This window comes from Solanum pennellii, chromosome 2 (assembly GCF_001406875.1).
Source record: "Solanum pennellii chromosome 2, SPENNV200".
Classification (NCBI taxonomy): domain Eukaryota; kingdom Viridiplantae; phylum Streptophyta; class Magnoliopsida; order Solanales; family Solanaceae; genus Solanum; species Solanum pennellii.
The window spans coordinates 50384996-50408784 of record NC_028638.1 but is presented as its reverse complement, the minus strand read 5'-3'; the positions used below and the strand labels follow the sequence as shown (position 1 = coordinate 50408784).

Below are 23789 nucleotides of genomic sequence, written 5' to 3'. Positions count from 1 at the left end.
ACAAAATATAAGAAGTATATAATATTTTTGAACATCAAAAGCTAAAGTTTTAAAATTATGTTTTCTAAAATATATATAAAAAAAAAGACAAACAAACTAAAACAGTAAATACAATTATACGGCAATTACTGTTCACACCTTTATTACTCCATTATAACTACCTAAGTATTGTATGTATGGTGGAATGGCAATCCTCATTAATCCTTATTCCTTAATTAAAGATCTACCTCAACCAGTGACTTTTCATCAGTTGCTAGCTATTTACAAGTCATTATTTTATATTTTAAGTATCCTAAAAAATTATTATATAACTTTATCATTATACCTTTATTTTTAGTATTTTTTTAAATTAAATTTTAATAAATAAATGTAAATTAATTTATTTTAATTAATTAAATTAATTAGTAAATATTTTTTTTATTAATCAAGTTTATATTTTTAAAGCTAATAATTTTATTCCGCAATTAAAATAAGATATCATGTACGTATTAATTTTATGAAATCAATAAATATTATACTTTTTAATATAGAACAATATATAAATAAAAACGAAGAGAGTAAGCAAACATACGAAATAGAAACAGTAAATAAATAAAATTCGTATGGTCGAAAACACGGCAGATTTACGTCTTTCTAAATCAACCACATCGAACCCCAAAACCTAAAAGATAAAAGAAGGAAAAAGAAAAAGGAAAAGTTTGAAACCCCAAAATACATACATAGTATAGTGTTTAGTGTGTATCACAATCTATCATATTCTTCATCTTCTCTCTTTCTCTCTCAACACTTCATAATTGCATGCATCCTATAATGGAACCCTAAAACTACGCTCAAAACTCGTAAATCAAAAAATGGCTTGTTCTTGTTTGAGCGACGATACTTGGTTCGCTCTTTCTCAAATGCGAACCACCACCACCTTGCAGGTCGAAGATCCACAAATAATCGGACCCAATTCCCCCGGCATGCCCGAGTACCGTTTAGAAAAAGTTTTCCCCGTTTACGCTGTTGGCGTTTCCGAACCCGACCCGAACTTGATCGTCTCTGTCGCTAACACCGCTTCTACTCTTGGTGACCCTATTTGGGATGCGGTCAAGCTTGAAGCAAAGCTTGAGGTCTGTTTTTTCATTCTACTTTTTTTTACTTCTTCTCTTCTTAACCACTGTGTATTGACCAACCTTTGATGCTTTCACAAGAATCAAACACATGTGCAAACTTTTACACAGATTAAAAAAAAAAGAAATCACGAGTTTGTTGGGATTTGAGCCTGCTTTTACACATAGTTTGACCTCAACACAACTGTTTCATTCAAGTTAACTTTTTTTTTTTTTGTGGTAGTAGTTGTTCTTGGATTGGATTTATATCAGTGGTACAATTGCTAAGAATTTAATATTTTAATCATTTATCCATCATCGTTTCCAAGTTATCTATTCACATGTGCTATAGATAGTTTACTTTTAAATTATGTTGTTCGATCCTTCAAAAATTTCTAACACACATCCGATGCTATTTTAAGAGTTTGAGCAACATAGCTTTTTAAGTCGCATGATAGATTAAATTTCAACACTGATGGTGGTGGATATCAATACTCTATTGTTGGTATTGGATCAAATGGATGTTTTCGAATGTCCGGTGTTTGTAAGCTTTCATGGTGGAGTTAATGTAACAATTTGATGGTGGAGTTAATATAACAAATTTGATAGTGGAGTTAATGTAACAAATTTGATAGTTTGATAGTGGAGTTAATGTAACAATTGTTTTCAGCTTTCCATCATCAAGAGAACATGTATAATAAAGATCTGAAATCTACTATGTAAATTTAGGTAGCTGGATTTTTCTCGATGTTTTGTATGGATTTCGAGAACGTGTTTAGCTGATAGTTTTTGTGGAACCATTTAATTTTGTTTCTATTATGCGATTCAGGCAGAGAAGGAGCCAATATTAAGCAGCTTCTTGTACGCAAGTATTTTGACTCATGATTGTTTGGAACGGGCATTGAGCTTTGTTCTTTCCAACCGTCTGCAAAATCCTACACTTTTGGCAACTCAATTAATGGACATATTTTCTGATGTAATAATGCACAATCGGTGCATCCAATGCTCTATTCGACTTGATTTACAGGTGCCCTTGGGATTCCATGAATCTCAAGTACATTCTCTCTTTATACTTTTTGGCAAGTACTAACAATTTCTTTTGTCCCTCCTCCTTGTCAGGCATGTAAAGATAGAGATCCTTCATGTTTGTCATACTGTTCTGCTCTTTTGTACCTTAAGGTGCTGTCTTTTGGTCTTTTATTCTATTTAGATGATTATTCTTAATATTTTTGTTAACCTAATTTTATTTCCCTTTCTTTTTGTTGAATATTTGCTTACAGTTACATCAACTTCTTTTCTAGACGCTAACACAGTTGAGATACTAAATCCAATGAACTTGTAAAGGAGCCTCATTAAGTTTACCCTTGGTGTTTATTTCTCCTAAATTCTTAGCTAGGCAAACTATCTTTTAGCAAGTCCACTTCTTATCTTAATAACCTTTATGCTTCATCTCAATGTTTCTTTATCACCGTTGATTTATATAGAGAGGGACACAAGACGAGAGAATTATGGTTCTCAATCTACTGAGGATTTTGCTTTTCTGATATTTGATTGCGAATTTTTTAGATCCTGATATCAAAACTAATCTGTTTAGGGTTATCATGCTTTACAAACACATCGAGTTGCACATACGCTATGGAATCAAGGGCGCAAAGTCTTGGCATTGGCGTTACAAAGTCGAGTTAGTGAGGTAATCTGATATCCTCTACTTGGTGATAGCCATCATTGTCATTTTCAATAGTACTGACCTATTGCTCTATGTTACTTCATTGTGATTTAAAACTGTCACTTCAATACAGGTTTTTGGAGTTGATATACATCCAGGTAATCATTCAGTTTCTCCACCCCACTATCTGCACCAAAAGATATGGTTTCTGTTTCATTCCTGCCAATTAAATTCTCACAAGTTACTTTTGTAAAAACTACCAGTCAATTATCTTATTAGTGGATCTGCATCGATAACTATGACTAAGTTATACCTGTGTTTGCCTATAAAACAGCTGCCCAAATTGGAGAGGGAATTCTTCTGGATCATGCCACTGGTGTTGTAATTGGTGAAACTGCTGTCATAGGGAATAGAGTTTCACTTATGCAGGTGAGTTATGCCGATTCCTATACATTGCGTGTTGGTGTGTCATTTAATACCTATCTTCTGCACTGTAGATTTTCTGATTGAGGGGAGGATAAGATAATTACACTTTTGCCTCATTTTTTAATTCACTTTGCCTTCAGATTAAAAGATCTAACAGAAATTTGAGTATCATGGCTATGGTAAAATACAAGTATCTATATGCCTGACAACATTTATTAGAGTTTTCGAGCATACAATGTTAACAAATTGTTGATCAAAAGTTTTCATTGTCTTGTATTAGTACTACTTTTTTTCATTAACTAATAACTGATAGAAAATTCTGTTATTGTAAAGGCTGGTACAGATGTTCTCCTTTGGAGCCTGACAGCAGTGGTTTCCCTAGCCCTCTAAGTGATTGACTGAATCCGGTAGATGTTCAGGAGTACCTTTCAATGAGTGGAGTGTGTTTTATGTTTACCCTATAATTTTAAATTTACAAGTAAAAAATTGGTTTGTCATCTATCCCTTTTCAATCGATTATCCTTCAACTTCTTGAAAAAATTGAAAAACCCTTTAAAAAATACTCTAGAGCCCCCTACCCTCTCCTCCCAACAACCAATCCTAAAAATCTTTTCACAAAACTTTCCTCAACTTCAGTTCCTACATAAGTCAACCCCCCTTCCAGAGCTCTGCCAGTTCATGAGGTGTGGATTGTTTTGCTTGAATTTGTTGTGGCAGGTAGGGTATACCATCTAATCTATGTGGCATGTGATGCAGAGAGTATAGATAGTACAAGAATCAGTTCATTCTTCCACCATAACATAAACGTATTTGTGGACATGAGGGGAATCCTGTCAAAAGATTCTTCACATGAGGTGCAATAGTATAGTTTTTGTGTAGTGATTTCTAGTGATGTCTTGAGGTGGCAAGTAGTGGGAATCCTTCTATGTGAAAGGAAACGGATTTCTTAAGCATCTGTTACCTAAATAATTCATTCCATCACCTTGAATATCATCAATCTGTAGTATATAAGCTGGGAAACTTGTACTATATAAGCTGGGAAACTTGAATCTCATGGGGAAGTTCATACTTCCTCTATCCCGAAGATCGTCTAAATCTCCGTTTTGGTCACTCACAAAGTTGTGTCCGTTTTTCTAAAACGGAATTAAATAAACTTTGCATAACAAAATGTTTGGATGTTTGTTACACTCGTCAGTATTCTTCCATCTTCTTCTTCTTCTATAACACTATACTCAAAATACAGCTCACATGTCCTTGCAACAAAATACTAAACAAATATTTTTAAAGGCTTGTCCTAATAAGTGCACAAAGTGAAAGCTGGATAAATTGTGAGGGATTAGTTGCATTTTATTTGCCTCGACCAATTTATGGGAGAGTTCTTATACTTGTCATTGGACAAAGTTAAACTTTTGAACCCTGTATCGTGTAATGAAATCCATTTAGTGTCTCCCAGGTACTGAGCACGTAATGAGTAGACAGTCTGCCCCTGTGAATCTGTGCTCTGACCAGCTTAAACTTTCAATTTCCAGATCCTATTATGAAGCTCATTTATTGCCTCCCAGCTGCTGAGTGGGTTATGAGTAGACTGCAGACACCCAGGCTCTTCCTCTTGTATTTGTATTTAACACAATATAACTAATTATTTTATTCTCCACATCATGTCTGTAGATTCATTATGTGGAGATGCTTGTCAGTATAAATTCTGTTTAGTACTCCTTTTTTCACCTGAATATATTTTGCACAGGGTGTAACCTTGGGAGGAACTGGGAAAGAGATTGGTGATAGGCATCCCAAAATAGGTCAAGGTGCACTGATTGGAGCTAGTGCAACTATACTTGGAAATATAGAAATAGGGGAAGGTGCAATGGTTGGTGCTGGTTCCCTTGTGATGAAGGATGTTCCTCCCCACAGGTTGAGTATTATATATTTTTAATTTCTGGTTCATTTGTAAAGTAGTTCTGATAAGCATTGATATACTGGTTGCAATGTGCCGGCCTTTGGTTTTATAGTATGGTGACAGGAATACCAGCAAAGGTGATTGGTTATGTAGATGATCAAGATCCATCTTTAACTATGAAGCATGGTATGTCAAAGATGTTTGCTTTAGTAGTAGTATATTTTTTTCTCTCGTAAATCGCACTGTGGTTAGTTTTATTATGATAAATATGCCAGATATGTATGTATATGTCCTCTCTTGCAAGAGTTAACTCATTTGTATGATTTACTTGAGGGATAAGAGGAACAATATGATGGTTTTCTTTATTAGGTTGTTTGGGTCTTGGAGGATGGTAAAAGTGGTAATTCTGACTCTAGAGGTTTTCCTGGAATATCTGATTGGAGTTGCTTTGTTTAAAATACATATGCTTGTTTACATGAATAAGGGAACAATAAGGGGGAGAAAAGAGATTCAGCATTTAACCCTCAACATTTAATCCCTTCCCTAAGTTTTAAGGAAGCGGCGCCAATAGGTTTGGAAATATGAGAGAGAGAGTAGTTATTGAGCATATTGACGTTATCCTTGCCATGAATTAAAATAAAGGAGATCCTAGATGGAAACTTAGACTGAAACATGAAGGTGTAATACAATTGGATAGGTAAAGAAGGCCGAAGGCCATGATCCTAAATCTTTACTCAATCAAATTATGATGATGTTTGATAAAGTTGAAGTAAAAGTCATAATAAGAAGACTTTCTCGCTGGAATTGTTTCTAATTTCTTTGAATTAGTAAGACTTGACTTATTAGACCCCTGAATTCTCACCAGTCGAATATCCTGATGGCTCATACTTGCTCATGTTATACTGAAACATTCCTTTGTAGTTTGCAGTGATTGCTCAAGAGCTACCAACAGGAAACTTTTGTCGTCTTCTTCTAACCCTATGCTTAGAAGTTAACTGCTCATTGCTTTTCATTGTCATATTGCAGATGCCAGCAAGGAGTTCTTTAAACAAGTAGCCATTCGCTGCAAGGAAGCAAGATCCAATGGTGAGATTTCGTTATGCCAGTATGTTGCTTTAAGTAGGGATGTATTGCCTTAGTTGGAACAAACCGAGAGTCATCCAGTTGAACTTGAGCGTTGCCCCTACAGCAGCTTTTGTCACATCCAAATCCAATGATAATGATGTTATAGATATTCCGAACTCCAGCGGTGAAATCTTTTTTACTCAAGTTTTTGTTGTATTAGTAGAATGACATAACTCTACTCTGTATCTCTCTTCTTGACAGGAGCGGTTGCTTCAAAGGACGATGGCTCAACATGAGATTGATGAAGATACATCTTCATTTGACTATTAACCCCCAATTCACTTCAATGTGTGAAAATGATTTTAGTATTTTCACCATCTTTAATACTACTATAGGATTTCTAAAAATAGAAAAAATAAAGCTCCTCTTTAAAGATTGATCATCATTCAATCGACGTGTAATGCCATGTATGTGTGCCCTTTTAAATTATCTACTGTATTATTTCTTTCTCCAGGAGATTTGTCATTTTGTATATTTGTTTGAATTAATGCTATAACGAAATATTGGAACATACTGTTTATTAATGTTGACTGGATTCAGCACTATGTTTCATGTTGCCATCGAAATAGAAAAGAAAAAAGAATAAGAGGCAGAACATAGTTTCTATTTTTTTTTTAAATTACTGTATTATTATTTTTATGGTATGAATATGTTCTTACGGGTACTTATTGAGTATTTTGAGAAGTTTGCCATAATACAAGTTTGCTTTGCCGACAATTATATTTCTTTGCAAAAATTTCATAATAATTCAGTGTAGCAACTTTTTTAGATTAGACGAATTAAAAATATACAAAATAAAGTATAAAAAATTTCCCCCATTAATCATTTACTCAAAAAAGAAAAGAAAAGAAAAGGGAATTTAGTCAAGATAATCAATATCTTAATGTTCAAACAATTAATTTGATACAAATATTAATTTACATATTTATGGTATTATAATAATTTTAATTATGTCGATCTAATTCATGGCATGTTATATAGGATATTCATTGTTTTCTTTTGTGACTGCCTGATGAAAATTTCACTAGTTATAATACTATATATAAATTATATTTTTCAATACAAATATTTATTTTTAGATGAGAAATAGAAACGCAGATAGTATGTGGGGTGTAGCAGGGAAAACGTGAGACTGCAAGCTTCCCTCCCCCCACCCCCTACGCGATCTCAGAATTTTTCTTCCCCTGCCTTTTTTCACGCTCTTTGCGGATTTTTAGATTTTTCTTTCTCGATTGGTACTCTTCTCAATAATAATCAAGGGATTTATTTAATATTAGACACCGTTTCACTCTTTTTGCCGCTTGGACATTTTACAAGCATCTAGATCTGCAGTTCCCCACTGCTTCATCCATATTACTTCTCAGGTCAGCCCTTTTAATACTTTTCAATTGTATCTAAATGATGCTTTCTGCATACAATTTTCCTGTTGTGTTAGTGCATTGCTAATTTAGTTAATCGTAGGATCTGATTGATACTGTAATCTGCACCTCTTTAATTTCATTGCACCAGAAATGTGAATTTAACTGTTGAAGTAAGCCTAAATTTCTCTTATCCAATTTTCTCAAATTTCATTTTCTTTGCGTAACTGCTGATAAACCTCAACTACCATCGGGTTTCCAGTAGTTCATTGGAAAAAAAAATGGGGGGGGGGGGGGCAATTTCTACTAAAGCTACATTGGTGTGATCAATGTGAGGCGGTGATACAGAGAGAGTCTATTATGATGTTTTGAATCTTGTACTAGCTTCGTTTAATCAAATTAGCTTGACGGTGGATCTTGCTATAAAACTTTTATTTACTTACCAGAATTTGGCATTCGAATGATGATATTTTGAAGCCAATGTTTGTGTCTTTTTATCTTGATTCTTTAACTTCAATGCTGAGTTACGTGATCCGTATTAGTGGATTATTTATTTTGATACTTTGTGATTGTTACTTATTGCAGTTGATGGATGAAACAGTTTAATCCCTACTTCTCAGAAGCTAAAGCGGAAATAATGGAGGGAGATATTAGTAGTGGGGCTGCAGATAATCACACGGAAGATGCTAGCAAAACAGAGGCAGAGTTCAATAGCTTCAATATTGAGAGTGATCATGTAAAGGATAACAGAATATGTGAGAGTCACGAACATACAGGTGATAGCCATGATGATCTTGTACAAATGCTCGTAGAACTTAATTTCCAGAATGAATATCTGAAATCTCAGATTGTGGGATGGCAAAGCATCAACATCTATTCTGATGACTCTGGTCAACAAATTAAAACGGCTGCACATGAAAATGTGGCAAGTGATAATTCAGAAGACCTTAATGAGAAGATCGAATCTTTGAATAGAGAACTTTTAGAGGAAAAGCAAACACGAGGTGCTGCAGAGGTAGCACTAAAGCATCTTCAAACTCTATATTTGGAAGCTGACACAAAGGCCCAAGAGTTTTCTGTCAAAGTTGCTGAAGGTTGTGATTTGCTTTGACTTCTATTTTCTTCTTCATTTTTGTTGAATTCAACATTAAATATGGAACTCGGATTTTATGATAAGTTCTAAAAGTGTGGTGATGTACTTCCATTGTTAGTTGCAGATTTTTTGGTTTTCCTTTTTTAGTTTCAGTTTGACAAAGAAGATATGCTTTTCTGAAGTCTATAAATGGTTTGTTTGAATAGTACAACATAAGATGGATCAGGAAATAAAAGAACGTGATGAGAAGTACTCAGAGCTAGACTCGAAGTTCAACAGACTTCACAAACGGGCAAAGCAGCGTATTCAAGAGGTGCAAAAGGTAAATTCTGAGACTATCCTCTTTTATTTGATATGTCTGATGTCTTTCATCAATTTTTCATCAAAACTTGGCAACTTCACAAAAGGTGTTTTACTTCTACAAAACCTTCCGAGTTCTAGCAAAACCTTGTATAGATAACAATATATTCTACAACAACAAATGAAACTGGAGAGAACTTTTGATTATAGATGGTTTTCATCTCCTTAAAATGTTACTACTCTTTTCTTTCTGAATTGTCCGAAGATGCAAATGAGGCTTCGCTTCCATTAATCTTTCTTCCTTATATCCATCTTCATTGACCTTCAGCTTCTTGCTGCTTTTGCACTAGGAGTCACTCATGATATATTGAATAGGGAGTACCGACTTTAATTATGACAGGAAACTACCTGCTAAAATAGACTTGAAAACCGCATTTTATCTTAATGTCCAAATGTAGTTCCTGTAGGATTGGGTGACTTTTGGTGAGGACCATATTTTGTAGGTTCTTCCTTTTCTGGTATACCACTTGTATAAATCCATGATGACCTTGTTATTATCAATGAAATCTGTTACTTGATAAAAGAGATGCAATTAAATTTGGACATTAATATAAAAATGTGGTGGACAAGTTATTCAAGTTGTACATTAATTGCTTACATCTTTTCTAATTTTTAAAGAAAGAATTACGATAATTAACTATTTTTTGTTGCAATTCTGTTTCTTTAGGAAAAAGATGATCTTGAGGCCCAGTTTCGTGATGTCAATGAGAAATCTGAGCGCGCATCCTCTCAATTATCTGCATTGCAGCAAGAGTTGGAGCGCAGTAGACAACACGCTCAGGAGGCACTGAAGGCAATGGATTTGGATAGGCAACAGTTAAGAAGTACAAACAACAAGTATGTCCTCCTTGTGAACTTAGTTGACACTGCTCCTCCACAAGTGATTTTGATGGATTATCTGTTTATTATTTGGATTAGATTTGAAGAAAAAGAAAAAAAACAAAGAGATATCATCAGAGCTACCTGTCGAACAACTTCTTGATTGAACTACAACATTACCCCTTGAGATCCTCAAGTGTCCATATACTAAATGAGAAAATAACCTTTTGACATAATCACCTAACATTTTGTCAATTTGTCTCATCTTTTTCACGTTCGAATTGCTCGCAGTACTGATAGGATATGTTTTTTCTCTTTTTTGACGATGTCAAGTCTTTATTAAATAGTTGCATCAGGCTTTGGAATTGTCAGTTTTGTTTAGATACCAAGCTAGTTCATGTCAACTGGTCCCAGATGTTCTATCGATTTTGTCATATCAATAAATTCAGTATTGCTTTTCTAAATGTGAAATTTCTTTTGGATTTTCTAGTCATTAGATGCTTGATTACTTATTTACAGTACACAAATTTGTTAATTTTTAGGCTCAGAGACAACATTGAAGAGCTGCGCCGTTCCTTGGCACCAAAAGAGAATGCTCTGGAGGCATCACAACAGGCACTTCTAGAGAAAGAGCAGGTGTGCAGCTGTGAGAAAGTTCACTTATTGTATCAAGTTAAATGCCTATAAATAGATAGTGTCGATTGTTTTATGGCTTCCTGAGTCAATCTTATGCCCTTACCTGTCTTCTTAGTATTTCTTAAATCCTTTTGGTATTTGTATTCAAGTTTATTTACATAGGTGGTGAAGCTCTAAGTTGAAGCAGGAATATACGCTGCCACATGGGCACTACCACCTGACGCGCACACACCCGTGAAAAAAAAGGGTAGAAAAGAAGAATTAGTTGAAAGTTTTCAAACTAGTAAATAGACAAGTAGATCTCCGAAAACCCATTAAAAAAATAGAGCAAGTTGATTTGGCAGTCTGGCATTTATAACTCATCTCTCCTTCCTTATATTTGTTTCTTTTGTAAGAAAATTGTTGGTAAGTTAACTATTCAGTTTTTTTTGTTCCCTAGCAAAAGGACATCTTTAAAGCTCTTTTAATTTGTAAAAATATTTGTCTAAGACATTGCTAGGAGAGTATTATTTGTCAGCTGCCGCTCTAAGATGGTGCCCGAGAAAGCTTGTTTTGAGCATCTTTAAAGCTCTTTTAATTTGTAAAAAGATTTGTCTAAGGAGACATTGCTAGAAGAGTCAGCTGCGGCTCTAAGATGGTGCCCGAGAAAGCTTGTTTTGAGAAAGGCAAGATGAAAAATAAAAAAACATAATTTTAGAAAGAAAATTAACTATAAAAAATAAAGCAGTGGACTGCAAATAACTGAAATTAGTGAGATAATTCTCATGTCAATCAAGTTAAGAACTGTTTTAAATCTCTAAAATAAGCAATTTTAAGTTTCTAATTCAGATACTTGCTGGTTTACACACTAAATTCTAGTTTTATGTACTTATTCACTAGAATATTCATGCATAATGTTTTTTTAAAAACAAATTTTTGCATCACTTGATCATCAATATTTATCATTTTACTCACTTCAAGATAGAGCCCGTGGGTAGTTGCGTTAGCTAGCCAGCTTATTAGTTTCTGATTTTAGTGTTGTTTCCTTGTGTCATTACGGATAAATGTATTTTATTCTTTTGAGATCTAGGCAATGTTAGTGATAATTGTTCTCATTTGAGCAAGATATCCAGTAAAAAGAATCCATCTTCCGGGTTACTTTTTTAGTATTTCCTTACTTATTGCACTCCCTGTGTGGTGATGTTTTATGATTTCTTGTGTTTTGCATTTAGTCATCTAAAATAGATTGCCAGTTGCCTAGCGGGGTTCGGATTCAAATTAGTGTGAATCTCTGCAGACTTCAAGTGTAGATGGAGTGGTCAGAGTTTTATTCCAGAAGCAAAGACACGTTTTATCTTTTAAATGGACTTGTGTGCTTTCTCGCTTTTAAATGGATAAGATTAAATAGAAGTTTATCAAGGTGTACAGAGATGCTTATTGTATTTTTCAAGGAGAAATAGAAGATAATTTGAGGACCAGGAATCTCATGTTGACCGAAAAGGCTAGAGTTAAAATGGTTTTTCGATTATGAAACCCAGGATACGTGTAAAGGTTCATGGCCTATTGTGGATATCTTTGGCCTATGTCTAAGTTCTCTCTTGATACAGCTCTTGAACTTAGAGGATCTTTGCTGAACCTTGGTTTTGCAGAAGTTAGAAGAGATGCAAGCATTACTGCAGGCAGCAGATGAGAAGAGACAAGCTTCAATTGAAGACCTCTCTTCAAAGCATCAGAAGGTACAAAGGCAGTATTACTGTTGCCCTGGTGCTTTAGCTTCCTTCTTTAGTTCTGAACATTTCTTAAATAAATTCCTCTTTTACATCAGCAAAAAGAGAGTCTGGAAGCCCAAATTGCTGAGGCATTGGCTGAAAGAAGCAAAGCAGCTGAAACAATCTCATCTCTGCGGGTAATGATTCTATTCCCAATCGTACACAGAGATGGAATAATGCAAGCGATATAAACAACTTCATCTTGCTCATATATATTTTGATAATTTTCAGATGATCTGAAAAATGACATCTAATGTATTTCTTGCTCAGTGGATTTTTGGTTCCACAACGTTCTCAGGATCCTGTCTATTATGTATTAGTTGTTCAATTTAGTATCTTCTGGATATTTGGAGCTCTGATCGTGCATTGTTCCTTGTAGACTGTGGTTGCAGAGAAGGAGTTTAAGATTGCAGAGATGGATGCAGCTTCCACTGGTGAAGCAGCAAGACTTAGAGCTGCTTTTGAAACAGTTAAAGGAGACATTATTCATCTGAATAGTGAACACGTATGAGCTAACACTTCTCAATTTGACCTTAAAATTCATTCAGAATGATTCTTTTCGGTGCATGTCGGTCATTCAAACATATACTGTTCCAAGACTGAGTTGCTAAAGTTCCGCTCCTTTTTTGAGATTGCCAATCTGAAAAGGAAGTTTCTGCACTGGCAGTCAAGCACCTGATCACAGGCTTAGTTGTTGGGAATCCTAAATTATACTTGTTACTCTCTGCTAACCAATATGTCTTTACCAACGCATGCCTTTCTAATTGAGTAGAGGTAAAAGTGGTGGATACAAGTTCAAAATGTTAATCTTATAAAGAATATGTTGCAGTTGCTCCTTAGCAGTCATCTTAATCTTGATAAAGAGCCTGTTTGGGAACATAAATATATCCTTGGAATTGCCCGTTTTGATTAACAATTTGATTTGTCCCCATAAGGGTCGATTCTCAATCTCCCGTGATGTAGTCTTTCATAGTAATATTTGATCGTATACCCACTATAACTTGTGCTTTGGTCAAGTGTTTTGTGTAATGGAGCAAATAGCTGCTCTAATTAATTTGGCATAACCATTTTCTAAATGATTTATTCTCGTCTCTGGTAAGATGTTTAATCTGCTTTGTTTGGTTCTTACTTCTGTAATGTTTTTGATGCGTTTAGGAGAAAGAAAAAGAGAGTTGGGAAACCACCTGCCATTCACTCAGAACAAAGCTGGAGATTGCTGAGAGTAACTGCATCCGTGCCGAGATTGAAGCAGCCAAATTTAGAAGTATAATTCTGTATACTGGTTAGTTACCTTGTTTAGGCGATGAATTTGGAGCTCATACTTGTATTGACATTGTAGGTCAACTGGAGTCACAGTTATCTGCTCAGTCCCAGGTATTAAACTCAAAAGAGGCTGAATTGATGGCGGCCAAAGAAGAGGTGATCTCTTATTTAACTTATCTGTATTTCTCCTCCCACAAATGTTTAGGCCCCATTCGTTTTTATAAGACTAGATATTTAATATTGTATCTAGATCTTAACGGTTAACGCTGAAAAACTAATATTGTTTTTTCAGCATCTGAATGTGGATAATTTATCTTTATTTAAAAGCTAATTAATAGATAGAATTTCAAGTAAATTACTACGAATAAATTTATATCCACAAAATGTTGGAAAATGTTACGGGGAGTTAAATAAATTGTTTATTTGATGAATCATACTCTAAAAAAAACTAGAAAGAAAGGTAGGTGGTGACCGGCAATAATAGTTGTAAGGTGGTGGTGGTCATGATATGGTGGAGATTGCCTATGATGGTTGTGCAATGGTGTCCGGTTTTGGTCAGATAGAAGTTAGTGGTAGAGGTGGTTGGTACTGGTGGTTTTGCGGAGGAGGCGGTTAGTGGTGGTGACTAGTTGTGAAGGTGCTTGGTGATTGTGGTGGTGACCGGCTATGGTGGTTGCGCAATGGAGGCTGGTGGTGGAGGTAATTGGTTAGTGGCAGTAGTTGACTGTTGTGGAGATGGTTAGTCGGTGGTATCAATGCATATAGAACTTGTATTGATGTCTAGATATCGAGATCCTCCTGAGGTGACAGATTAATTGGATATTGGCATTCTCCCAACCTCTTTGCAAAAAAATTATATATCAATTGGATTCTCTTATTTTCTTCTTCAAATATGTGCACCAATTGCATATTTGACATTTTACTAAAGGAATCATTTGAAGCAAGATTAGAAACAAAGAATCTGCAAGCGACACATATATTTTTTTCGCCTTGACTGTATGGTATATACTGATTTAAAGTTATTGAGAATTCAGGTAAAGATTTTTCTTCCAGTTGCTAGACTGTGCAATGATAGAATCAGGCAAGTTTAGGATGTTGAATGGCTCTTTTTAAGATGAATCTAGGATGCTGAATAGTGTGCCATTGACTTCAATTATTCCTTAAGAGTTTGGTACTAGGGAGTTTGTTGCATGAAAAGTGGCTAATATAATTATGGGAAATAAGTAGCAAAGGTTGACACAAATATCCTTTGTTTTATGTATCTCATGATTTCCTCTTCTATGGTAACTTGCAGATCAATCGCACTCAAAGTGAGTTTTCATCTTACAAGGCTCGTGCTCACGCACTTCTCCAGCGAAAGGATGCTGAATTGGCTGCTGCTAGAGACAGCGAACAACTTAAAGCACTGGAGGAAGCATTGAAGGTACATGCTTTCGGGTGTAACTAGTGAAATGCTTTGGCTTAATAGTTTAACATTAAGGTCATTTAATTATTGCTAAGACATTAAAAAATTTGCTCTTTCAGGAAGTGGAGAAAGAGGTAATGTCAGTCTCTTCTGAAAGGGATAGAGCCCTTCAAGATCTAAAGAGCACCTTAATTAATCATGAGAAGGAACTTTCGGACAGGTAACTGAGTTTGATGACTTGTTAGATGTTCACCTGAACACAAATTATACGCAGTTCATTTTTGGGGTGTTTTTTCACACATTAAACTCACAAACATTGACATGGACACACTCTTCAGTTCATTTACACCCTCGGGCAAAATAGTTTTAAATCTAACTTGTAGTAGTACATAGTTTTTACAGATTTGATTTAGCTTTCATTTGCTGAAAGAGAATGAATTGACACACTTCTCCATTAAATCATTTCCAGAGATGAAGCTCTTCGTGCTACAGAGCAACGGATCAGAAGCATGGAAATGAAGTTCAATTCTGCTATTTCTGCGCACCAAAAAGAGAAGGAAGCATGGGAAATAAGCCTTCAAAATGTAGAAGAAACATGGCGATGTAATTCCTTAGGATGATATAATAATCAGCTTTCTATTCTTGAATTGCCATTTATTCAGCTTCCAAATGGAAAACTAATTTTAGATACTGCTTTGCAGTGAAATGTGATGCATTTAAAGCAGAGAGTGTGGTTACCTCTGGTGATAATGTTCAAAAAGAACTAGATGACCTCAAACAAAGCTGTAAAAAACTGAAGGTGTGATTTATAATTATCAATATCATCATAACACTTTTTAGTTTGGTGACACTGAGTTCTTTAACTTGTAGGAAGAGCTTGATTCTTTTCGTGACCTTGCTGATAAGATGATTGAGGAGAAGGACAATGAAATCTCTAGACTTCTAGACGATAACGAGAACCTTCGCCACAAACTTCAGTCTGAATTTTTAGTAAGTGTCGAGCAGTCTCCAATCACCTATTCATGAATCTGCTTGAGCAATCACCTAGTTAACATGTGTATTTAAAGCATTCTTTTAAAATTGTGATTTTTCTTCTGCAAATATCAGGCCGATCGCAATGGCAATTCCAATACAGGTATGAAGATCTTCAGCACCTTTTAGCTCATTCTACAGTTCAAAATGATATTCTTTGATAGCTGCTTCAGTGACTAATATTGCTCTTTGAAATGATTGTACAGTATATGACAAGCAGGATCCTCTGAATTCGACTACCTCAGCTGCTGATCAGCAGATTCTGGTATGGACAATTTTCTAGTTACATTACTGTGCAATATTTTCATCAATTACTGCAAAGAGGAAAAAGAAAATCAAAGAGTGAGACAGAGATTAGTACAAGTGGCAACAGTTTGAAAGTCCAAACCAAACATGGTCTGGCATGCTTTATGCTTTAGACATGTCCTTTATCGCCCTAATATATTCCATCAGGACACCTTTAGCCTCCAAACGCCTCAAGAGAACATCCCTTGGGACTTTGTCATAGGCCTTTTCAAGGTCAATGAACGCCATATGAAGGTCCCTCTTCCTTTCAATGTACTTATCCACCAATCTCCGCACAAGGTGGATGGCTTCAGTAGTTGAAATCCCCGGCATGAACCCAAATTGATCCTCAAAAATGGACACTCCTTTACTGTTACCTTCTCAAAAAAAAAAATGGACACTCCTTTCCTCACCCTCATCTCCTCTACTCTCTCCGAGACCTTCGTAGTGTGGATTAATAATTCGATACCCCTCTAATTGTTATAGTTTGGATATCACCCTCGTTCTTGTACAATGGAACCATTATACTTCATCTCCACTCGTCGGGCATTTTTTTCCGTCTTGAAAATAGTATTAAACTACCCAGTCAACCACTTGACACCTGCCTTATCTGTTATATATATGGAAGAAAAAAAAAGTAGTATTTGAAGTTGAGTCGAAAAAGAATATTTGGAAATTGAAGTTGTCTCTGGACATGCATTTAACTTGGGAAAAAGTTGAAATTTTGTGAATGGATATGGGTTTTCACTTCAATTTTAAAAACCCATCTTCAATTTTTTCCAGAAAATCAGTCCAATGTATAACTAAACAGTGATTTGAAGAAAAAATATAATGAAAAAAACGAAAAATAATCGGTGGACAAACTGCTCCTTAGTTAAGAACATTAGTTTTTAGCATTCAGAGACTTCATTTCTGTCTCACGCCACTACTTAAAACTTCTTGACGCTTCAGGTCTTGGCGAGACAACAAGCACAAAGAGAAGAAGAGCTTGCTCAGTCACAACGTCACATTCTAGCCCTTCAAGTAAGTTATTTGCTCCGAGAACATCAATATTCTTTAGAGATAGTTCCCTCATTAGAGTCTGATGTCTTGATTCAGGAGGAGATAGAAGAGCTCGAACGTGAAAATCGTCTCCACAGCCAGCAGGTATGTCTTTAAATAAAAGTCATGTGTCTGTCATGGCTAATTCTCTTCTTTCTTAGGGACTGGAGAGTGGCTTGAGTTGTTTAACCATGGGCATAATGTTTGAGTGGGCTTAGGCAGCTGGTTCTTGGCTTAGACAATCATATACTTTGCTGTCCTTTTACTTGGACTTCTTCTGATTTGTATTCCCTTACAAGTTTGCCTTAATGAGTGCAGGAAGCTAAGTTGAAAGAGGAGCTTAGGAATATGGATAGATCACAGAAGAGGGAAGGGGTAGATCTGACGTATCTTAAGAATGTCATTTTAAAACTTCTCGAGACAGGTAACTTTTCAGTGTTGCAGTGAAAAGGTTTAAAATTTGTTCCCTGTAGAAGCAGAATTTTTTAGTTGAACTAAATGCTTCCGTAGGAAATTATTTACATCATAAGTTGCTTGTGATAAATATTTCACAGGTGAAGTGGAGGCTCTATTACCTGTGGTTGCAATGCTTCTTCAGTTCAGTCCTGAGGAGGTGATGTTCTTGTTTCCAGTAGTAAACTACTGTTTTCATTTCTAAAATATTGGTGATCGTTATGACAATATATCTCAGTAATATTCATGAATCTATTAGGCCTACTCCGTTAAAATAAATACATTTAAGACTTATTGTGACATGGTACACCTTTTAGCTCATATGGCATGAGCAGGTGTATGTATTTGCACTGCAGGTATAGAGAACTTAATTAGTCATCTTATTTTGCTATTAATTGCAAAATCTGGTTCTATCAAATGATTAGAAATTGAAAATGTGCTAATAAATTAAATTGGAAGGCATGCAGACAAACCTTTTTGTATTTATCGTTCTCATGCTGATGTCTGTTGATTATCATATATCAATAGTGAGTAAATGTATTAGAGTGTAATGTAACCTGAAAACCTCATGAGTCTACTCATGCATTTGCAGATGCGGAAGTGCCAACAAGCCTATCGCTCCTCCATAGAAGCTCAAGCAAGCCCGGCAAAAGATACATCAGGATCGGGGAGCTCACTGTTTTCTAGATTCTCATTCTCTTAACAGCCAATGAGGGCTGCAGAGATGCTTCCCAAATGTTGTCTAATCCAGCTTCAGTAGATAGTCCGTAGCAGACGTGGAAGGAGAGATACAGTAGAGGAATTTTTTGTGTTCTTATGTAATTAACAAAGAAATGCAAAAGAAGAACAAAACACAAAAATGAGTAGGCATCCCTTTGTCGTTCTTCACACGATATGTATATCAAAGGTATTTCGTTCTTCCTTTTTGTTTAATTGGGTGCAGAGATAGAAGGAAGAGCACATTTGTTAGAAATTGTAAAATTTTTGCGTAAAGGAAATGAATTGAACTGATGACTTCCCTAGAACTTCACTATTAAAAATAACATCTTTGGGGTATATATTTACCAGTCTTTTAGAAGAGCCACTATCACCTTAACTTTGTCGCGATTATAGTTTTTGACCTCCCAAAATCTCAGAGGAAAAACGATGATCTCCAAATAAGTAGAATAGAAAAGGAACTTGAAAATTTTCCTTCAGTATCTGTAGTTTGAATTTCTAATTTGAATTGCAATAGATGTGATAAATATTAAATACCCCTGGACAAAAAAAAAGAGAGTAAAATCGTATGTTATACATAATTTGATAATACAATGTCTTTAGCCAGGCAGTAAAACATGCCCCACTTGGTGAGACGCAATCTACCTTCCATTTCTGTGATTGGCAACCAAGTAGTCTTACTTGCCCCTTGGCAGTTTCCATCAACATTGTTCAATGTCTTTTTTTTTTTTATTTCGACACTAAGGCAAGGAAAGTTGGTCTTGAGTTGTTAGTATTTAAATATCTAAAATCAGGAAGATTTAAACAACTTAGGTTTGAACTTGTAGACTACATCTTAAAATATGAAGCATTGACAATAGCACGTCACTTGTAAAGTTTCCATCACTGTCAAGTTTACTAGTTGAGGTTGGTGAGATAGACAAGGATTGGTACTTTAATGTTATTAGTATTTGACAAATAAGTTTTACTAACTTGAATTTAGTATATTGAACTTCCAATACACTATTTAATGATGGTTCACTTTAAAGAGGTTGAGGTTTGTAACTTATTCCACCAATACACATTCATCTATTTCTTTTATTCTTTTAAAAATAGTGCTAAGTTCTGAAACACAAATAATTGTGGCGTTTCTCTTTTATACGCCCTTCCAACCAAAACAAATGATTCTTTTGACACTATGCAACAAATTACAAGTCAAACAGAGGGGAATCTCAAAAGTGTGTTGCTCTTATCATCAACAAATAACATGACAAGAAGAAATTTCAACCTACTTATTCAACCATATTGCTCATAAAATGGAGTGAGTGCTGCTCAACAATGAAACCAAAAAAACCAAATTGAAAATACTTCTTCATTGAACTTCTAATAGGACTAAGTAATAGTTTCCATATTTCTAAAAATAAAAACTTCCTAGAAGTACACAAGAATCAATAGGACTAACACATGCTCAAGTGTTGTCATTCAGACTCTCTCTCAACTCAAATAAACCAACAGAACACAAAGGCACAAATAAAGAAAATTATAAAGGGTTGCAAATATTAAAATAGAACAATATAGTTTTAACCATGCTTAGCTTGGAACTCCTTCATGAAAGCTACCAACTTTTCAACTCCAGCCAAAGGCATAGCATTGTATATTGAAGCCCTCATTCCACCAACAGACCTATGTCCCTTAAGCTGCACCATCTTCTCACCAGCAGCTGTCTTCACAAATTCAGCTTCCAGTTCTGGTTTAGCCAATGTAAATGGCACATTCATCAAAGATCTCACTGATTTATCAACTGGGCACCTGTAAAATCCATTACTAGAATCAATAGCATCATACAAAATCTGAGCTTTCTTCTGATTCTTCTTCTCAACCTCTACTAATCCACCTTGATCCAACAGATCTTCAAACACAAGCCCGCACATGTAAATACCATAACAAGGGGGTGTGTTATACAACGAATTGTTCTCAGCATGGATCTTGTAATCCAACATCACAGGTGTACTTTCCTGCGCATTTCCAATCAAATCTTTCCTTATAATCACAATGGTAACTCCAGATGGACCAACATTTTTCTGTGCACCAGCGTAAATGATACCAAATTTAGAAACATCTACTGGTTTTGAACAGAAATTGGAGGACATATCAGCAACAAGAATGGTTTTCTCGTTAAGGGGTGTTGGGTAATCTTTGAATTCAACCCCATGAATAGTTTCATTGGCGCATATATGCAAATACTTGGCATCTGGGTTTTGTACCAACGAATCAAAATTCGGGATCTTGGTGTATTTTTCCGATTTACCACTCCAAATGACATTCGGTTTGCTGTATTTAGCTGCTTCTTTGTAAGCCTTGTCACCCCATGAACCGGTGACGATGTAATCAACGGCGTCGTCCGGTGAGCAGATGTTGAGAGGAATGGCGGCGAATTGGGTGGTGGCCCCACCTTGAAGGAAAAGAACGGCGTATTCATCAGAGATATTAAGAAGGGTTCTCAGATCTGATTCTGCTTTTTGAATAATGGAAAGGAATTCTTTTCCACGGTGGCTCATTTCCATAACGGACATGCCGGAGCCCCGCCAGTTAACGAGGTCGGCTTGGGCTTTTTGGAGGACATTTTCCGGGAGAGTGGCGGGTCCGGCAGCGAAGTTGAAGACCCGATCTGATGAGGTGGTAGGGGGTGTTTGGAGGGGAGTGGTAGTTGTGGAGGCGGCGGCTGAGCAGGAAATGGACATAGATTTGTATGTAGAGGTTAGGGTGGTGGTGGGGTGGACATGGGTGGAGGGGAAGGCGGCGATATGGGTGGCAGATTTGAGGGTTTGGTAGTTATGGCGGGTGGTTTTGTTGTTAAGGAGGAACGATTGGGTGGTGGCAGCTGACATAGCCATGGCTGCAGATTGTTTGTTTGCCTTTTTCTTCCCTTTAGAAACTGTGTGTGTAGAGAAGGTTGGGCGATGCAGGGGAAAAAAGGAGAAGTTGGTGTGTTATTTATACAGGGAAATGTGGAAAATTGACACACATAATTGTTTAATAGTCGGATAAAAAATAAATTATTTATGTATTTAATTTTTAGGTAACTTACAAATTTTTGGTGGACAAATAGGAAATAAGTCATTTTTATATAAAGTTAATACGACATTTGATTGGCTATTTATAAATTCGCTTAACTGATACGTTATATATGAGATTGCATGTATAAGTTATGAGAAAATCTATAAATTATTATAGTTATATGAATTTTTAAATTATCAATTAAACGTCGTAATTATATAAAAGTTAATATATGAAAACTTATTTCTTATCCAGCTACCAAACGATTCCTAACTACATAACTCTAATTACCTATCAAACGATCCCTAAAAGGTGTGTTTGGTACAAAGTGAAATGTTTTATATGAAAATATTTCCTATTATTTATTTTTTAGTATTTAATATTTTCTTATTTCAACAATAAGTGACATTTTAGTCTTTTATTTTGTATCAAATTAAGTTGCAATTGATCTTATTCTTTCAAAATATCCTTGTTTTTACATTTAAAAAAAACTATTAACTAAGCATAAGTTGGTAATATTATATTTTTAGTTTTTTAGGATTGAGTAGTTTTTAAAAAGGTGTATTCAAGCTAAAAGTACTTGTCATTCTGAAAAAAATAAATACACAAATAGAAAAAATTATTTTAAAAAAAAAATACTAGTGAATAATTGAGGCAAAGACCATGTGTTTGGAGGTAAAGTAGTGTAGTGGGAATGTGGGATATAGAGGAGAAGTTTATTTTGAAGTCAAAAACTTATTTTCTAAAATCTTGGAATAACTATGAAAAAAGATAATTAAAATACCAAACACATCCCCACCCTCAAATCAAATTAGCATAGTCAACTAATACTTGTATAAAGTAGATTCGGTGTTCTTTATTTAGTAATTGTGGAATAGAAGATTCCCACTAAATACTAATATTATTATATTACTACTAAAAATATATTCCAATTTTTTGAATAACTAGATCTAATAATGTGATTCTAATTATTTTTAAAAACATATTTTATAATATAATGTAAATCAAGTAATGTATTCTATTCTGGTTAAACTAATCAAATTTTGTTCAAATATGTATAATTAGCCCAATTGGTTAATTTTTAAATTTGTTATGTACATTACTGAGTCAACTTCTTTATAAACCAAATTAAATTATTTAGAATTTTGGATCAATTTAGCTCATTTTGGACTTTAGGTAACTTAAATTGATCAGCAAGAACGTAAAGAAATATGTTTTTTTTTCCTAAATTGATTTAACTCATTATAACTTAAATTAAATTATGAATCATTATTATTTACTTATTTATAGCCTGTCCAAATGTTAGGATTAAGCGCATTACCGATTAGTAACAAAAGTGCTTTTTTGTTCTATCCCCCCACCCCCACCACAAACACATAAACCCAAAGTCATTTACTTATTCACTTTTTCATTTAAAAAATTATGTCTTATCTATCAAGATTAAGAATGGAGGAGAATTTTGAAACTTTGTACCTAATATTTAAATTTTCTTTAAAGTAATCTAAGAATAAAAAGGGGAAAACAATATTTATTCTATTTTGATTTTGTAGATCGATAAATATTTAGGGAAAAACTCTATTAGTAATGTAATAAATAATATGGAACAAAGTAGATGAAATACTCCAATTTTTTATAAAAAAAAATTCTGATATTTAATATTTATATTAAAGTTTTAAAATTTGTGATTAATATTGAAATAATTTCACTATTATATTACGAGCGATTTGGCAAAAAGGAGGTGGAATACTAAAAAGTCTTATTAGTGAGGTTGGTGACAAAAGTAGGGACCAATTTTCAGTGAACACTTCTTTACAATCTAAATTATGTGTTAATATGTACTAATTGATTATACGAAAAAAATTACTATGAAGTGTGATTTGGCATTATGACAAGAAAATGTGTTTGGTGTCCATGTATTTGGCATATTAGGTCAAATGTACCTAGAATTATGAAACAAATTTTTTTTTTTGGCTATACAAGATATAATATATGACATGTATTCTTTTACACTAGATAAATTTGAATAAAAAAATTATTTCAATTTTAATATATATATTTTTAAAAGAACTATAAGAGAAAATAAGGATATTTTTATTATTTTATTTCAAAATTATTATTCCATGCTAGGTGCTTTCTTAAACTAAAAAAATAATAATTTAGTGAGGTTGGAGAATGGTGTCAAGTATAATCTTGGTGTCAAGGAGCATTATATTAATAGTAAAACTTTTATTAAACTAACTTTATATAAGTGACTATGAAGAAAAATAATAAATTCATTTTGTTAGATTGAACAAGTAAATACAAAATGAAGCAAAGTATAAATGAAATCGTGGAGAAT

General features: G+C 34.5%; 3 protein-coding genes across 6 annotated transcripts; 2 read left to right on the top strand and 1 right to left on the bottom strand.

Annotated features, from left to right (window-relative positions):
• Nucleotides 1-659: 659 nt before the first annotated feature.
• On the top strand, nt 660-6750 carry LOC107011874 (serine acetyltransferase 2). 2 transcript variants are annotated; one of them, XM_015211547.2, is made up of 10 exons: nt 662-1112; nt 1921-2118; nt 2211-2270; nt 2686-2781; nt 2891-2915; nt 3092-3186; nt 4928-5094; nt 5193-5266; nt 6107-6166; nt 6407-6750. In XM_015211547.2, the coding sequence occupies exons 1-10, from the start codon at nt 852-854 to the stop codon at nt 6439-6441; spliced, it is 1071 nt and encodes a 356-aa protein (XP_015067033.1). In that variant the 5' UTR covers nt 662-851; the 3' UTR covers nt 6442-6750. The 2 variants fall into 2 exon arrangements, with proteins under 2 accessions (XP_015067034.1, XP_015067033.1); XM_015211548.2 differs by lacking the exon at nt 1921-2118 and having other exon boundaries at nt 660-1112.
• Nucleotides 6751-7309: 559 nt separating this feature from the next.
• LOC107011484 (protein GRIP) lies at nt 7310-18723 on the top strand. Of its 3 annotated transcripts, none has more exons than XM_027915035.1 (22): nt 7310-7569; nt 8149-8657; nt 8863-8978; nt 9684-9853; nt 10378-10471; nt 12100-12186; nt 12276-12356; nt 12599-12724; nt 13375-13483; nt 13559-13638; nt 14777-14905; nt 15007-15107; nt 15357-15490; nt 15589-15686; nt 15758-15877; nt 15995-16017; nt 16121-16184; nt 17156-17227; nt 17303-17350; nt 17564-17669; nt 17800-17858; nt 18291-18723. In XM_027915035.1, exons 2-22 carry the CDS (start codon nt 8156-8158, stop codon nt 18399-18401), a joined length of 2430 nt encoding a protein of 809 aa, XP_027770836.1. In that variant the 5' UTR covers nt 7310-7569; nt 8149-8155; the 3' UTR covers nt 18402-18723. The 3 variants fall into 3 exon arrangements, with proteins under 3 accessions (XP_027770836.1, XP_027770837.1, XP_015066494.1); XM_027915036.1 differs by having other exon boundaries at nt 7311-7569; nt 8165-8657; nt 15995-16022; nt 16126-16184; XM_015211008.2 differs by having other exon boundaries at nt 7311-7569; nt 15995-16022; nt 16126-16184.
• Nucleotides 18724-19735: 1012 nt separating this feature from the next.
• On the bottom strand, nt 19736-21382 carry LOC107011587 (phosphoserine aminotransferase 2, chloroplastic-like). The gene has a single exon (XM_015211144.2). It carries the CDS (start codon nt 21286-21288, stop codon nt 19975-19977), a length of 1314 nt encoding a protein of 437 aa, XP_015066630.1. The 5' UTR covers nt 21289-21382; the 3' UTR covers nt 19736-19974.
• Between the last annotated feature and the right edge of the window lie 2407 nt (nt 21383-23789).

Excerpts from the sequence above, each read along its gene's own strand:
- LOC107011874 (XM_015211547.2), top strand. The coding sequence starts at position 852 with ATGGCTTGTTCTTGTTTGAGCGACGATACTTGGTTCGCTCTTTCTCAA. Across the intron at positions 3,187-4,927 it reads ATAGAGTTTCACTTATGCAG|GGTGTAACCTTGGGAGGAAC; the intron begins GTGAGTTATGCC and ends TATTTTGCACAG. Across the intron at positions 5,095-5,192 it reads AAGGATGTTCCTCCCCACAG|TATGGTGACAGGAATACCAG; the intron begins GTTGAGTATTAT and ends TTGGTTTTATAG.
- LOC107011484 (XM_027915035.1), top strand. The coding sequence starts at position 8,156 with ATGAAACAGTTTAATCCCTACTTCTCAGAAGCTAAAGCGGAAATAATG. Across the intron at positions 15,491-15,588 it reads TGTAGAAGAAACATGGCGAT|TGAAATGTGATGCATTTAAA; the intron begins GTAATTCCTTAG and ends ACTGCTTTGCAG. Across the intron at positions 17,670-17,799 it reads TTTAAAACTTCTCGAGACAG|GTGAAGTGGAGGCTCTATTA; the intron begins GTAACTTTTCAG and ends AATATTTCACAG.
- LOC107011587 (XM_015211144.2), bottom strand. The coding sequence starts at position 21,288 with ATGGCTATGTCAGCTGCCACCACCCAATCGTTCCTCCTTAACAACAAA.